Source organism: Schistocerca piceifrons, chromosome X, assembly GCF_021461385.2.
Source record: "Schistocerca piceifrons isolate TAMUIC-IGC-003096 chromosome X, iqSchPice1.1, whole genome shotgun sequence".
NCBI classification, from domain to species: Eukaryota; Metazoa; Arthropoda; class Insecta; order Orthoptera; family Acrididae; genus Schistocerca; species Schistocerca piceifrons.
The window spans coordinates 295,198,677-295,215,413 of NC_060149.1; the positions used below are offsets into that span (position 1 = coordinate 295,198,677).

The 16,737-nt window shown below is 33.8% G+C and overlaps 1 protein-coding gene across 20 annotated transcripts in view; it reads left to right on the forward strand.

Annotated features, from left to right (window-relative positions):
• The window catches only part of LOC124721411 (twitchin), a 377,390-nt gene that overhangs the window by 66,218 nt on the left and 294,435 nt on the right, over positions 1–16,737 (forward strand). For 19 of the 20 annotated variants that reach the window (XM_047246370.1, XM_047246371.1, XM_047246372.1 and 16 more), the window contains one exon: positions 8,023–8,232. In XM_047246370.1, the coding sequence (XP_047102326.1) occupies positions 8,023–8,232 (210 nt within the window). Of the gene's footprint in view, positions 1–8,022; positions 8,233–16,037; positions 16,077–16,737 lie in introns of all 20 variants that reach the window. The other variant, XM_047246361.1, reaches the window with a different exon arrangement.

Here is a 16,737-nt window from a genome sequence, read left to right on the forward strand (position 1 = left end):
CTGTGTCCCTGATAATATCATAAGTGGTATGTAAGGGACATGGACGCTATATTCACCCACAGAGCCAGTTTGACTTAACTATTCATCTTTTTTCAAACATAAAAAATAACTTCCTCTGTAAAGAAACAAACTATGAAAGGATAATGGAGCAAGTACTGGAATTCTGTGGCAATTCATTTTCTTCAAGTAAGCTGGATTTTCAATCAACTGTGTCACTGACTTCAACATTCTTAAATCGTTTTCTAAAATTCTAAAATAGTGGTAACAGTAGCAATAATTATTATATTACTGCTGACAACTTCAATAAAAAAATAACAAATCAGATTACCTTAGATTTTTGATTTTCATAAAAAAAATGCCTTAAGAAGCAAATTACTTACTTACATGCTGGGGCACTCATACAAAAAACACTAGGACTGTGTAAATGCTTCTGATTATAGTGTTTGCAATTCTTCAGGCAATGTCTCTGCCTCAGTCTTTGTTGCACAAGTCCATGTTGGTATGTCCGGTAGTGTCCAAGCAGAGAAAAACTGGGGACATGACATGACAGTGCTTCTCATGCTATAGGCATCCAATAGAAATGCAAGTGTGTAACCATCTGCAATGCATGTGGCACCAATTTATTAAGTAATTATGGAGTGGATGGCTGGGTTAGGAGAAGATGTGCTTACACTTCATGCATTATGATTTTGATAAACTCCAGAGCTAGTATTATTTTGGCAGTATAAAAAGTTACTTTCAGATTAATATATGATAGCTGAATGGGGACTACATGTCTAGGAAAGGAAAATGGAGCATTTGAAGTTCAATAGAATCAGCTGCCAATAATTCTACGTAGAATATGTTTTTAAAAAGAAAGTAACATTAAGAATGAAACTGCAAGAAAGCCTTTTTCCTGCTCAGGTTCTCTGTCTAATTTATGAGCATTTGGGTTATTTAATCTATCATATTAAATTAAAAATTGTATAATTGTGAGAAAATGGTATATCTAAATTGTTAGATGATATTTCACATACACCATTCCATCCATTGAATCACAGTGTTTCTGATGTATGTTGTCATTTAAAATATTTCCTGACAAAACTGAAACACATGTTGATGGAGGCACTAGTGGCTGGAATACATAGAACTGGACATGCCACTCAGTTAAGTGAAGGAAGCTCTTGCAATTATGTTCAGAAAGTTACTAAAATTAACACTACAGATATAGTTAAGCAAGATTGAAGAATAGTAAAAGAATTTGATCTTCCCAGAAAGTCTAACCCTTATACTAAGTCCCAGTGTACGTATACAATTCATCAGGCTCACCATAAGATAGTGCCTCATCTATCCATTTTCCACAAACATCATCCAGTGGTCACAAGATTCTTTTATGAGGAGGTTCAGGAACAGTGTTCTCAATTTCGAAAGGTTCGTAGTAAACATGAAGCTTCATATGCCTCTCTTGTGGATTGATTTCCTTCACACCTCTCACAAATGATGTGAGAGTAAAGATCATTGTGCAATATTATTGATGAGCTTGTACTGTTTGGTTCTTACAGTGAGAGAATACGTCTTTCCAGGCAAACCTCAAGAGAGGATGTTGGTATGTGAGCTGCTTGTCAGCTTGAAGTATGGTGATCTCTTTTTGTTATGTCTCAAGGAAAATTATTAAAACTTGCACCAGGAACTAGTTACTGCATTACATTCTATCAAATCTACCCTTCTTATGTAACAGTTCCCCTTTTTCTCATGCCACTGAACTTTTATTGCATTCATCATAACTACCATAGTATTCACCCACCTCTGTAACGGAGTGGTCAGTGTAGATGACTGCCGTGCAGATGACCTGAGTTCGATTCCTGATACTAACAAGGATTTTTCCTCATGAGGCCACTTGAGGAGCTACTTGGCTCCACCATCTGGGATGTATGCAAAATGGTTGTGGGAGCAATGTTCTGACCACATACCCCCCATACTGCATTGCATGACATCGCAAGGCAGAGGATGACATGGCAGCTGGTAGACGTGCCCTGGGCCTTCATAACGTGATGAGGAGCTTGTTTTTTAATCATAGCATTCCAGTGAGTCTCACATTTTTTTTGTCTACTGTGTAGGGTCTGCATAAAACTACTATATTTGAAATACTTTACTAATGCCTGTCTTGTGTTCAAAACCTGTCACACAATCAAGTTTTTGGCATCCTTTCCTGTAATCATAGTCAAATATATGGTGGAGTGTGTACAGGCAATGTGCAAGGTATGATGATTTGTGGAAACCATCCAGTGCATTTGTATAGTTTTTCCCCTCATCTATGATGAAATCATACACTTTCAAAAATTCAACATTAGTACCAGCATCTGCATCCCTAGTAACTAATTATTATACACTGCAGTTTCCTCTCATAAGTGTGATGAACAGTGAGGTATTTGTGTGCATATCAGTTCAATTGTCCAGATAATACTTTATGCTAATCTGATTCTGTCTTTTGCAGTGTGTGTCAGTGCCCTGTATACCACTGTTGTGTGGTGGGTTAGTAACTCATTTGCACCAACAGGTCTGAAAGAAGGACTGATATTTATTGTAACCTTTTCCAGATTTGTTAGCCATTTCATGATAAGCACTTCAAATGGTCACTGAATTTGACATGAGCCCTCTCATTCTTTATTTCACTGTGGATGAAATTGTGGAACTGTATAGGGCACAAGAAGAAGGCAGTTATTTTACAAATTCCAAGATTTTCACCTCTACAAACAATGTATTCATCAAAAACTTTATTAAACATCGTATTCCTTTGTACTATTTTACAGTCTACACATTTACATTAGTGTTTGATCTAGAGTTTCACACAAGTTAAAATGCTGAGTAAATGAAGTTGCAAGCATTTGGCTCACCTCATGAACTGCATTCTACAGATACATTCAGAGACTCGCGAACTAATGGTGGCAATTCATAAAAGTGACTGTTGGTGACTTTTGACCAGTCACCTATGATACACTGAAGAACATCTCATTTTTACACTATAGAACGGTTTTGAGAGTAACTCTGCATAAAACACAACATTTTGCCATGCAGCATGCAAACAACAAAGTTCAGATGCCTATTTTCAGTCTGAGGCGTTTGTGATAATGGAAGCTGATATGGACATAAAGGCTATCAGTCCAGAAGGTGCCAAACAGTCAAGACATACAGGTCCACACTTGTAATAGTACTCTAGTGTTGAGCCACCACTGTACACAAAGTTGTATGACCTGTTATTGTTATCTGGAGAAGATGGCAGTCATCTCCTTGCTGAGATCATATTATATTGTCTAGTATTCCCTTATTACTGCATATCATGCTCTTTAATTCACTTGTTTCACACTTGTATCACTGTTGTATAATTCTCTGTATATGATGAAATATCATAATACAACAAACCCATTTCTGAAAATCAATCACTTGGTATCATTCGAACTGGCTTACATGCTGGTATAGTGCCCCTTAACTTCAGTCATGCTGACACTTGCTTGAATATTTGTACGTTATTGGATGGCTCTTCATTGACTGAGCTTGGCTTAACTATGATTTTAGGTCACTCAGAAGAGGAAATTACTGGCTTGTATTTGCCATCTCTCTCCAGTCTTAGTATATTGTTCTTTGTGCACTGTTACACACCTCCTCCAAGTCTGTATTTATTCAAGCCATAATTATCGTGTGTTACAGTTTTCACACAAACTGATGTTTCACAGCCCACTTCACTTCATAAAAACTTGAAGAAAAATTCAGCAATTTATTAGAGAATGCCTTAACATTTAAGCCAGACAAACTTCCTGGTGATGGGTGAAAATATCTAGACAAAGATGGATTCCTGCATATAGCTGGGTGAAGAAGGAACAAAAAGATAAAAGGAAAGCAAAGAAATAAGCAACAGATGAGATTACAACAGTGAAATAAACATTAGTACACCACTGTAGCAATCAGTCCTCAGTTCAGGTAGGAGATTCACTATGGAACTGAAAACATAAAGAAGAAAATTCGAACGAACAAGGAAAACAGTAAAAGAAACCAGACAAGTCTTCCTTTTTTATTTTATTTGATTTATTTATTTCTTTTTGAACTTGGCTCCTCTTTGTCACCTACATTTAGTTTAAACTTAAGAAACAACTTTATAATTATTAGTAGCTTATCAGTCTTCACATATTTTCATTGCAGTTTGTCTTTTGTACCATGTTTGAATTGGTGTACTTAGTAATCTGCATTCATTTTTTCAATGAGTAAAAGGCATACATAGTTGATTAATTGGTTGATTTGGAGTGTTGTTGAACATATTGTCCACTAAGTGGTTACACAGGAAAAAGTAATGCTATTCAATTCTATTGAATTGAGATTGGATACCTTAAACTATTTCTGTCTGGCTAGAGAAAGTGAAAACAGTATGTATACACACAACATGTACTTCCAGTCCATCAGTAACAGCAATATCCAGGCTTACATTTGTGTAGTTTCTTGAAAACATTTCCAGTACATTTACTATATTTGGGTTATTGAAAAGCATTGTGCAGAGCACATATTGATGGAAACTTCACAATAAATAACTACAGGTATTTAAAATATGGTCACCATCCAATTTAATAATGAATATCAGAAGAAATTTGCAATTATACCAGCAGGTGCAGCACCAATACAAAATGATAAAAATCCTCATTCAGACATTCTAAAATCTGTTTTCCCTTGGTTACCATTAATTAATTTAGATGAGGACCAAGATGGTACCTTCCACAAGTTCTTTTCTGCTTCCTGCTTTTTTGTTGTGTAATTGAAAGAGTAGGAGAGTTTAGAGTATAACAGTCTGTCAATAATGAGATCATTAGAGATGGAGTTCTAGTTCGGAATGGCCAAGATATCAACCTTGTCCTTTTCAAAGGCCCCATCCCAGCTTTTGAAATAAGCAGCTTAGAGAAACCATGAAAAACCTAAATGTGAGTAGCTCAACAGGAAGTTGCAACCCAGCACTCTTGAATGTGCTCCCTTCCATGATTTGAATTTGTGTCTGTGTCTAATTACATTATTACAAATGAAAACTTGGACAGAACAGGCAATAATGCAAAAACAATATAAAAAAGGAATATGTACATTAAGTTGCCCACAAAAATGTTCTCATTTTCTTGCAAGCAACATCCATACGGCTTTGTGTATTGTGTAGTGGAAGGCTGCTCTGAGAATGTATCTGTGAATTTGAAGTGGTTAATCCCATATTTTGTAGATTCCTGTCCACACCAACATTTTTTATATTGTTATTTGATTTGAAAATTTATCCAACAAAAGCATAAAGTTACAAATAGTTGCATTTGCAAATAATCCAGGTCAGTGCATGTGAATTATTGAACAAACAGCAAGTTTCTCTGAAAATAGAAAGTTGGTAATATTGCACCACTGTCACTAGGATACCTTATTGTGTTTCACAAAATTGACAGACTTATGATATAATGAGTATACTAAGAGTAAGACTATGTAATCAGTTTTTTAATTATTCTAATTCATGAAATAGTCACCCCCAACAGATACACAGAACAGGAATATTAAATGCAATCTTATGTAGTTAAGTAGACTGCTGGCCTATTTAGTTTTTCATTTCTTTAACTATGATGATTAGAATCTTTGCCTGGAGTTAATTTTGTTTGTAGATTTAGTCTGAAGCTTTGAGTATATTGTTGTAGACACAGATGTTATATTATTGTAGCATTATATCTTTATTTTTCATTTTCTATTTATTTTTGAGTTTGCACTTGGTTTTATTGAGACTCTGTTTGAAAGGAGACTGTGTACTATTTGCAGTCAGTCACACAAAAGTATCTTATGTTGGCTTTAATTTATTCACTGTGATAATGTAGTTGTGTGGGTCTGCATTTGAATAAACATTTGGAGAAACTATTTTCTGAACAGCTACCTTTTCTTTTCATCAGTAAGTGTGTGACTCGTTTCAGAACATGCAGTACTTAATGATGTGTGTTTTGTAACACAACAGCTATTCTGAAACCAGTTATGCTCTATTGGATGATATAAAGGTAACAATTTGAAAAATAGTTTTGCTATGTCTCCAAATACCTTATTTTAAACAGATATTGTGTATCCTATGGATAATGCCTTGCATTTCTATTCACACAAAATGATTAGGCATTTTTCAGTAGCATGCTTATTGCTGAATAAAATGCTGAACAACTACCTTTCTTCCCCATCAGTAAGAGCATGATTGATTTCAGAACATGCAGTACCTAGTGATATGCATTTTGTAACAGAACACTTCTGAAACCAGTTATGCTCTAATGGATGATACAATAAAAGTAACTGTTTGAATAGTAGTTTTGCTGTATGTCCAGATATCATATGTTGTGCAGATGCTATGTACCCAGTGGATAAATTTCCATGTAAGTTTTGATAATGCCCTTTACTTTTTTTGTACAAAATTTTTATGCATTTCCCAATAGCCTAATTATTGCAGAATAAAATGAATGTTAGGAAAGCTTAGATGTAAAATATTAGTGTTATAATCATGAAGACAGTTGGCTGACAGCAACAGAAACACCTTAAAACTGATTTCATAAGGCCACTTTTTCTTACTTATTGGCATTAGCATGACAGCTCTGCCTTGAATGGCCTTAGGTGCTTTTATTGTAGTAGAATAATTGCTAGTCACACTTACTGATATTCATACATTTCTCTTTTTTACATGTTGCAAATGTCTATATCATTTTGTGTTGAATGAATTGAGTGTCCTTAAATGAAAGATTCAGTTTATTCTGTTACAGTATATGTACTGATAGAAAAGTTAGATTCAAAGATTCCTTTATCTATTAATTGGGATAAGTAATGTAACAGCCAACAGCCTGGAATATATCTCATGAGGGAGAACAAAATGCCAGTTTGAAAATGTGCAACCTGTTTCTCACATGGTCTTTATTTTAGACATGCTATTTGTTTGCTCTGTACAGGGCAGCTAAATATAGCTTCATGCTGTGTGAGGGCTGTTACATCACAGCATTCCCTCACAGAGCACATGCTTAGACCTACTTAAGTGCACTACCTGCTTCAAGCAAGACAGTGCCTTCTTAAAATCATTTCTATCAAATTAAACATAGTAAAATATTTTGATATTTTATTGTTACAAAAAATACACCATACTTCACTCAGTGTACAGTATTTATTATTTGACAGGCAGTGAATACCAGCAACAGTAAAGGAGGATTTGCAATGCATAACTTATGTGTCTCACATTTCATATGATCTATGTTACTTTTAGCTCATTATATATTTAAACATATAAATGTAGTCACACTTCTTCTTGTCAAATTCTTTAGTCATGTGCCTCTGTGTGGTTATACTTAGTTCTGCTTTAAAGAAAAGGTAGTTGTGTAAAATATCATTTTAAATTATATCTGACTGTTGACTGCATGATTTATTCAGAAGCAGGTGTTTAGACTCATATCTGATGTTCAGCTCATGCCCATTCTATTTATACTATCTTAGTTTTGAAACACTTCATACTTCTTTACTCTCACTGTTCCCTCAGCTATTTAATTCTTCTGCCTTGAAAGCAGAGCCAGTTGGCATCCATTGAAAGAGCCTGTTCCCACCATGACTCCGTTGCAATCTCCCATGAGAAGGGAATTGTGTAGAGGGAAACTTATAAATAATCTCCCAGACTGTCAGGCTGATGAGATCTGCCTGCTCAGCTCTGTCTAGGAGCTGGCTGGCTCACAACACGATTAGACATGGTTGGAAGTGGTTGAGTGTGCTTGCTATCTCTCGGAAAGTTTGAAGTGGTAATAGGGTCAGTGTGCTATACTTGAGATGTGCAGTTGATTGGAATTTAAAACAAAATGGTGAGTAAAATTAAAGAAATCATCAATTCATGAGTGTTGTGATACAGTGCCACATAGTTTCAAGAACTCGCTTCTGTTACTGGTGGGCAGTGTGATATTGATAGGGAAGTGGTGGATATGGAGTAATTACTTTCAATTAGGACAGCCTGTGTTTGACATAAGATATTTATCTCATTATCAGCCTGTGGACAAGTCTAAACCAGGAATGAAAGTTCCTGAGATTAAAGCTCCTGAGGGTCCCAAGATTGAAGTGATCCGAGAGAAAACACCAACACGAACAGATAGCAGGAAAGGCTCCCTTGCGCCAGGATCTGGGCCCCCAAGCCGCCGAGGCTCTCTTATTCCACCAGAAGACCAACAACGAAGGCCAAGTCTCATTATCAGTGATGAGGTAAGTGTCCTTATGTGTCTCTCTGGAATTGTGTGTAGCAACGTTTTTGGTAGTATGCAGGGTAAAATTTGCCAATGCTCTTTGTTGTACCTTTACAGATCATTGCTAGGTACACTATTTCAGAAGCTGTAGTAGCTGTAGAGAACATAAAAATTGTACTGTGATGTCCTCACAAGTAGGATTGGTTTTGAGTGCATGCTGGAGTTGCAGGAACATACAGTTAATGCACATCTAACAAATTAATGCAAGTTCTACTAAATATAGAGTGAAATTAGCTCTACAAAGGAACTCGGATGCTTGAAAAGAGGAGTTAATAGGAAAATAAACTTCTGTTTCACCTCTGCAGAAACACCAATACTTTTCTAGTCTCATTAGTACCATGACAAAGAAAGTTAACAATATACAAACATGAAATAATTTATTACAACTGGAGACCTGTCTCATTTATTTCAAAATCTTAGCTGGGACAGCCCATTAGTACAGATAGTTGACTTGAATAAAAGAAGGTTTCTTAAAATTTTTCAATAGATTCATGGAAGTTTTGATTCGCTTTCACATGCCCATGCATTCATGTCCTGAGATTTATGTTAGCAGCAGGCAGATGGATAAAATATTTTAAACTAGTATTATATATAATGACAGTTATCAAAAAATTAAGAACATAGGTGGAACATCATAACTAGAAGTAAACTTTCTATACATAAATGTTTTTTTTTTTTTTTTTTTTTTTTTTTTTTTGCAACTATGTACAATATTATCCAGGAATTGCTATCAGAAACAGAAGAAGTTTGTGGTTTTACACATAAAAAGGAAAAGTAGTAAATATTCTTAAGGTTAAAGTAATTTTTGTACAGCTGTTGTGGAGTGCAGACATTTATCCAACTTTCTGTAGCTTTATACGTTTCCATGAATCCTTTCATTTATTTAGTAGCAGTTGTGACCTGTGCTGTTGCATCTCAACCATCTTTTGGATAATTATTTATTGCTCTCATTACTTTTAAATGATATTTAATGTACATATAGAATTATGATCAGTAATCATAGATGCTTTTAGTGAGTGCAATTCAGAGACTGTCAGTCACTGATATTTACCTTGTGTCAGTGCAGTTTACTGAAGTTTCTTTTCTTTTAAATATTGCCAAAATTCTTAGTGTATACTAAACCTTTCATACATATCTAGTACTTAAAACGTGGATAAAATGTAAACTGGAACATAAATAGTTTTTTCATTCTTATCCTCATGAAAGACTTATTAAAACTTTTGCTACTTTATTTTATTTCCGCAGTTCATTTCAGTTACTTAAAGTGTCTAATATATACACTTACTTGCATTTTAAATATCACATAAAAATAAGTTGTCTTCCAAATAATTTTATTCAATTTATCCAACAAATATTTATGATAACAAAGAGCCTCCCATGTTTTTATACAGATTATGAAGCCATAGCAAGCCTTCCCAAACTTTTATGGATGACTGATGGCTTACTGTTCTTACTATTTTGAATTTTTAATATTTATAACTGTCAAATAAATAATGAAAATCCATACATAGGGCATGAAGGGATACAAGTACAAGTACAAAGAGCTTTAGAATCTGTACGAGATTTGTCTATGCTTTTGAGAAGCAACTGTTAAATTTTTGCAATTAAGTAATTGCCTTCTTGTTAAAAGTATGCTGGTCATCACTGTGACTATATCCATGTGATGAGTAGTGACCTGCCTCTCCTACTGTTATATTGATTTTGCTTTGAGGTTTGTGCAATTATTTCCCATAAAGGTGTCCTTTTGTGTGCATACTTCTTAAATTACTAATACTTTTCTTTAAATATAAGATGGTTTTTAAGATTACAGACCTATCTGTTAAATGTATTCTATACACCAGATGTTAAACTGGGTCCTAAGTGTATAATTGTACAAAAATATTTTGATTAATAATAATTGAAATTCAGTTGATAAAAATGGTAAATGTAATAAAAAACTTTTAATTTATCTGATAAATGCTATCTGCGATATAAATGTTTCAATAATATTAATGATTGCGGATGGTTTAACATGTAAAAGTCTTCTTTAGGGGATACAATTTTATTAGATGTCTTTCACACAAAATTTTTTTCCTTAGACAAAATTTTATTTAGATTTTGTACTCAATCATTGTGAGAACACATTTTTATCTTGATTAACTAGCATTTATTTATAATTGTAAAACTTGTAAATGATTTTAATGACTTCTATGCAAATGGGACATTAGAGCCTAATTAAAAAAATCTTTTAAAAAAAAAACAAAAAAAAGAAACCATTTATCATTCAGAAAAGATATGAAATTAAGACTGAAATAGTTCTAATTTGCATTCAGAGATTGATTCTGATGATTACAAAACTATTTTTTTATCGAGTTATTTATAGTGTTTCAGACATAATTTAGATTGGTTTTGTTATGTTTAATGTATAAATAGTATTAACTCGTAACTTTTAACTATGTATTATTTCCATAATTTTTCATTTCATTTCCAGTGACAAGACCAAAAGAAAGATAGTTTCTCTATTTTTGTTCTTTTTTATTACATATCTAGTGGCTGAGTAGCTGCACAACAGTTATTAGGTGTATATTTAGAATATATAAAATGTGTAAACTTTTAGTTTTCTCAGGAATTGTTTATTTCTTTGTTAGTCTGTAAAAATCAGATTTAAATAAGGAAGTTTTCTTATAATAATTGGAATGTGACCTGACCCACAATCAATTTTCCTCCATTTTGGAGTACCAGCCAATAAATGTATAAATAAATGCTGAATAGCTATACCTGTGTTGAATAAACATCAAATGAAGATGCCACTACTTAGTGGTGTGTTTTATGACATATTTAAAGATCAACAAAACATCACAATTCTTTTTCACTTTGATAACCAATGGAACCAACAGAAAAAAAATGAAATCAATTCTGTGTTATCAATGGCTTGCATAAATAGATACAAATAGATTTATGGCTGCTGCAGGACATGAATAATACACAGTTGAATCCAAAATTGTAGCAGCAGACTAATTAAAATCATAATGTGGGAAGAGATGATGCGACTCACCACTGTTTAATTTTATAAAGTAATTAAAGTACTTCATTGTCACTTTTGGTAAGATACAGTTATTTTTCTCTCCCTTTTATTTGGCTTTAGCCCTTTAAAAATTCATCCAAGTATTGTTTTTGCTGTTGTGATATGAAATCAGATTCAAGAAAAGTTACATTTCAGTCTATAAAGTAACTACTAGTAACCATTGGAATGCACAAATAAACAAGTTATATGGTGTTGTCCCTTAATATGTGAAGAGAGAGAATTCATAATAGCTCTGATACTAATTAATCCCTAATTAACTAATATAAAATAAAATAATGAGTCAGCAGGTAGTCAAGATAATAAAAGAGAGATTTGGTTATCATATTTTCACAGTTAGATCCAATGATAGGGAAAAAATTACTAATATGGACAATGTGTAAAAGTAAATTATCTTATTTACCGTAGATAGCCCCCTCATAGAATGAATGAAAAATGTAGAAATAGACAATACTTATAAGTAAATTACTTTCTTTTTCCTCTAATTTTGCCTGTTTGTTTGAATTAGTTCATACTGAAAGGGCTTCAGTCACAATTTTTGAGAAAATGTCTTGTTACTGGAATAATATTCCTTGGGACTAACCTAATGTCCTATGATGAAAGGACCTCTCATCCAGTGCTCATACAGCAGAGTAATTGATACATGCGTTGTATTTTTACATGGAGAAAGTCTCTCAGTACATCTCTGGGGCCTTTTCTGTGTGTACCAGTGGCAACACTGAAGACATATGCCGCACATATTTACTTTCTCTATTTCCACTGTTTCTTGTAGGGAGCTTGACATAAAGTTTAAAGAGAGATTGAGAAATCAATCTTGTGGGAAGAAAATGAGATGAGATTTACATAAGAGAAGGGGGACTTGTATATGAATTACAAGGATATTGTAGTCAGGGCTCATTTTCTCTTTTTTTCTTTTCTTTTTTTAAAAAAAAACTTTCTGGAAATTTTATAAAAAGACTTGCCTGTCAGAAGAAAGTGCTGAAAGAAGTGTCCTCAACACAAAAAGAGACACTTTAACAGCAACAGCTTCAGGCACTTCGTTTATGATTCCAAGTTTCCTGGTTGCATTGTTATCCCAATACTACATTGATGATATGATCAAGCTTACTTTCTGTGTGGCTCAAGCAGGATAATCTTTTCCTAGTCTACCCATTAGTGTAGCATATGTGACAGCATGTTTCCCAATAAAATCTGCCAAGCTGAGGGATTCAGTAAAACTGCTTTGTTATATACTATACCAATTTTATGATGAATTTTGTGCATGTCCAGTGAGTGAAATTTACATGACTAGAGTTTTTCCACAAAAACTCAAAAAGGATTACAGTCGATAGGTTCAGCACCTATGAATCTCAAAGACTGTGTTGATATTGGAAGGAGTTACTGATGAAATTATGTTTTTAAAGCTTTGTTTAACTATAGCACATGAAAATAAACAGCATTGTGATTTCTTTCATACTCATTGCCAGTCTGTATGGTCTACTACTTCTGGAGCTCAGTATTTTTCTGTGTATTTTGGTTGAAATATAGACAAAAAATTTTTAAATGCATCAAAATATTTCATGCCATGCAGAAAGGGCACCACTATTTTGTGTTTATTCCACCACCCACTCCACAAGGACAATCTGAAAAGTTTGCAACCTAACAAAGAAATGACATTTTTGTTCAAATGTATCTTTATTTTTCAACATGATCTCCTTGTAAGTCTATACACTTCCTCCAGTGATGCTCCCATGTATTTAACCCATCCAAATAATGATTGATGTCTTTCTTTGCAAATAGTTGTTTATGAACGTGATGGCCTCTTCATTTGATGAAAATTTCTATCCTCCAACCTAAACTTTTAGCTGAAGGTACAAAAAAAATGTCACATGGGGCTAGATCTAATGAGTAAGGAGGGTGGTCAAGCAGTTGAAACCGTAGTTAATGGATTTTTGCCATGGCAGCTGCTGAGGTGTGAGACGGCACAGAATGAGTAATCGTGGCACCTACCCTGCAGTCAGCTTTCTCATCCTTAAATTTTCAATCAATATGTGCAACACGTTCTTTAAATATGCTCATAGCCTCTGCTATCTCTCTGACCTTAATCTGGCAATACTATTTGGTGAACGTGAGCCATGTTACTGTCAATAGTTCCAGTTTTTGGTCGCCCTGAATATTCATCATGTTCCAAACTGGTATGGCCATATTTAAATTCAGCTGCCCAAAATTTCATGGTGGTAACTGATGGTGCAGAGTCCCCGTAAACAGTGGCCAACTTGTGTTTAAGTTGATTGGAGTATTGCTTTTCAAAAACAAAAATCTAATGGAAGCTCGATAGTTGATTTTTTTTAATTTTCACAAAAACACTTGCATCTACTCTCTTAAACGACTGTCAGGCAACAACTGCGTGTCCAAAATGACTGAAATTTTAGTGAGTGCCCTACTAGACATGCACAAAGAATTCCTCAACTTTTGTTGCTACCTTCATGTTGAAGTCAGAAACTTTTCAGACTATCTTTATAATCTAATGCTTGAATGTCAAGCAATGTTACTGAACAATATTTCTTAAGAGATGTTTAAAGAGTATTAAACTTTTTTGTGTTACCTAAAAGTCACTCAACTGGACTGAGACCCGTTCAGGATGGACTGATTCATTTGTTTCATTCAGTGTTCTAAAGGGTTGATCCATCCTCCTCTGCTACATTTTTGACCTGTCACTCCTATATTTTTCAAATTACTACATACATGTGACAGTACTGATAATGTGACCACAGCCAAAGCCAACTGAAAAATACAAGAATGCTTAGTAAACTTTTCATTTAGATAATGATGTGTTTAATAATGCTGACTCCTTCATATAATGCTGCCATGTTTATTATTTTATACAGATTGCTTGATGGTGACAGCAGAAGCTCATTATCTCTGAAATATGCAATATGTCACTCTTTCAGTGTTCTTGATCATATTAAAGTTTTCAGTCCAATATTCTACTTTATCGTATGTTTATGTTATCTCCTACATGGCATAACTCACCAGAGAAACAATGCAGAATTTGTTATTCTGATTGTTGCAGGTTCTTTGAATTAAGGCATAAGGCACAGCAGTCTGTTTGTCATTTCAGTTGCTATATCTTTATTTGTTTTTCTACTTTTTCAGGTAAATCTCATTGGAGTAGATCATTTCCATGGAAAAGTTCTTAAAGGATTACATATATATTTTTGCTGTTGTCATAATTACAGTTGTTTTGTTCTAGGTATTTTGAGTGTTGCTGTAGAGGACTGAAATTTTACCAAAGTTGACATATTTTAAATAACTCTGCTGTTGTCATATATGTTTCAGTTATGTCTGTAGATAGAGTGAAACATTCAGAAGACTCATATAAATAGCAGAAATCTTATGCATACAGTATAGATTCAGTAGATTGCAGCAGGTACACTTCTGGGAACTGAACTGTGAATGTGGGTTGTCGAGTAATGAGAAGCCTTCCTTACTTTTTCAGATGTCTATTTATAACACCAAAATCATTGATAGTAATTAATCCAAGAATCAGCAGATCATGCTTAACTGATACTTTTCAATCACTGTGAGAGTTTGAAGAAGAAGAGTAATGAAATGAAATAAAATATAAGGTTTAAGCTTGAAAATAAATCAAATCAGATGTTGTGTAAAATTTAAATTTTCCATTCTCAGAATTCTCTTTCCAGTATATGAAATAATATATTAGTTCTAACTGTAATGTGCAAAACAGTGAACTATTCTTTATTTATTATTCACTGTTTAATTTCTATCCTTTTTGTAGAGACACATTCCACCAACGTGCTTTGTTTTGTCAAGATAACCAAAAAGTAAGGTTTTCTCATAAACCTCTGTCTGGTCTTCAAATACAAAGAGGCTATGCCCATTGACTTCATTTCTCAATAGAAGCAACTTTATTGTTGCTCTCTGTGGACATTTAATACCAGAGTCAGTCTTGATTAAAATGGTTTAAAGTGATTCCCAGATCAGTGATATGAATGATACCAACGCTTCATGTGGGCAGTGAAATAGATCACTGATTATCAATGTCAATAAAATTTCTTGAGGACACCTAGATACACAGTGGAGAATCATGAATCTACACATTTCTGTGATTATTACTGATAGGTTGTATACTTATTCTGCTGGGAGATGACATTTTACTGAAGTAAAGTTTTACTTTTAGGAAAATAGAAAATTACGCCCTGGTGAAGTCCTTGAGGAGAAAAAGGTGAGAGACAACTATAGTAACCACTGGTCACCTACCTCTGTTCTACAGTGTTTGTTCACCATGTTTTATGTTATCATTGTAGCCCAATATTTTTGCTTCATTGCTTTGTTTCTTCACTTTATTTTAATTCATGTTTCTTTTTTATGTAAATGCATCCCAGCAATTGTTGCAGATTTTATTTCTTCTACAGTATGTTTTTCAGAAATTTATTTGCAAATGGCTACAGGTTTAATTTCATAGCTGAAAACACCAGTTTTCTTTATTTGCATTTGCTTTTGTTTCAGTATCTTTTTGTTTCTACAGGGTTTGCTGCTTCAATTTCTTTATACTGACTGCATTATCTATTATTTACTTTTATTTGTCTGCAAATCCCTTCCCTGAACTGCTGTGTGAGGCTTACAAATCACACTGGGAGCATCCATCCCTCGCTTTCTTGTATTGTTCGTACACTGCTCTCAATTACATTGTTTTTCTACAGGTTGGAAAATTGCGGCCTGGTGAGGTTTTAGATTCAAAGGTGAGACTCCTGTAGAGCTGGCACAAAGCTGACCTCTTCTTTGGTTTGATATCTTCCTGCATTATCGATTATGACTTTTTGTAACATATTATCAGTTGGTGAGCTCAATATTCTGAGTGCAATAAAAGAAGTGAAACAAGCAAAAAATAAGTATCTAATAGATATCCATGAAGTGTTATGTAATGAAGAATTCGCTATCTACAACAAAATTGTTGTGACTATCTCATGTGTTATTCTTTTTTTTCTTTTCCTCACAATGTTACATTACCCTAAATGAAACATGAAACACATTATATTTTTAAGGTTGATAATTATGGCTCTCAGTTGTCACTCTGCATTTTAAAATATAAAATAATTGCAGAATACATCATAAGAAGATATGTGCCACACTACTGAAGCTGTGATTAATAACGTGCACATTACATATTCTGAGTACCTGCCTTCTGCCTTCATTACATCATGTCTCAAAATGCTAACTGGTTGTAGAATTAAATATCCAGATCATTTTTATACTCCAGTTATCAATGTCTATTTACTTTTTGGATCTATTTTCATTTACTAAGGAAAAATTTTTTCATTGTATATTTTCATAAGTAGAATCTTAGCCCTTTCTACTTACAACAAGTTGTTGTTCCCTCATATCGTAAATGTATCATATGTT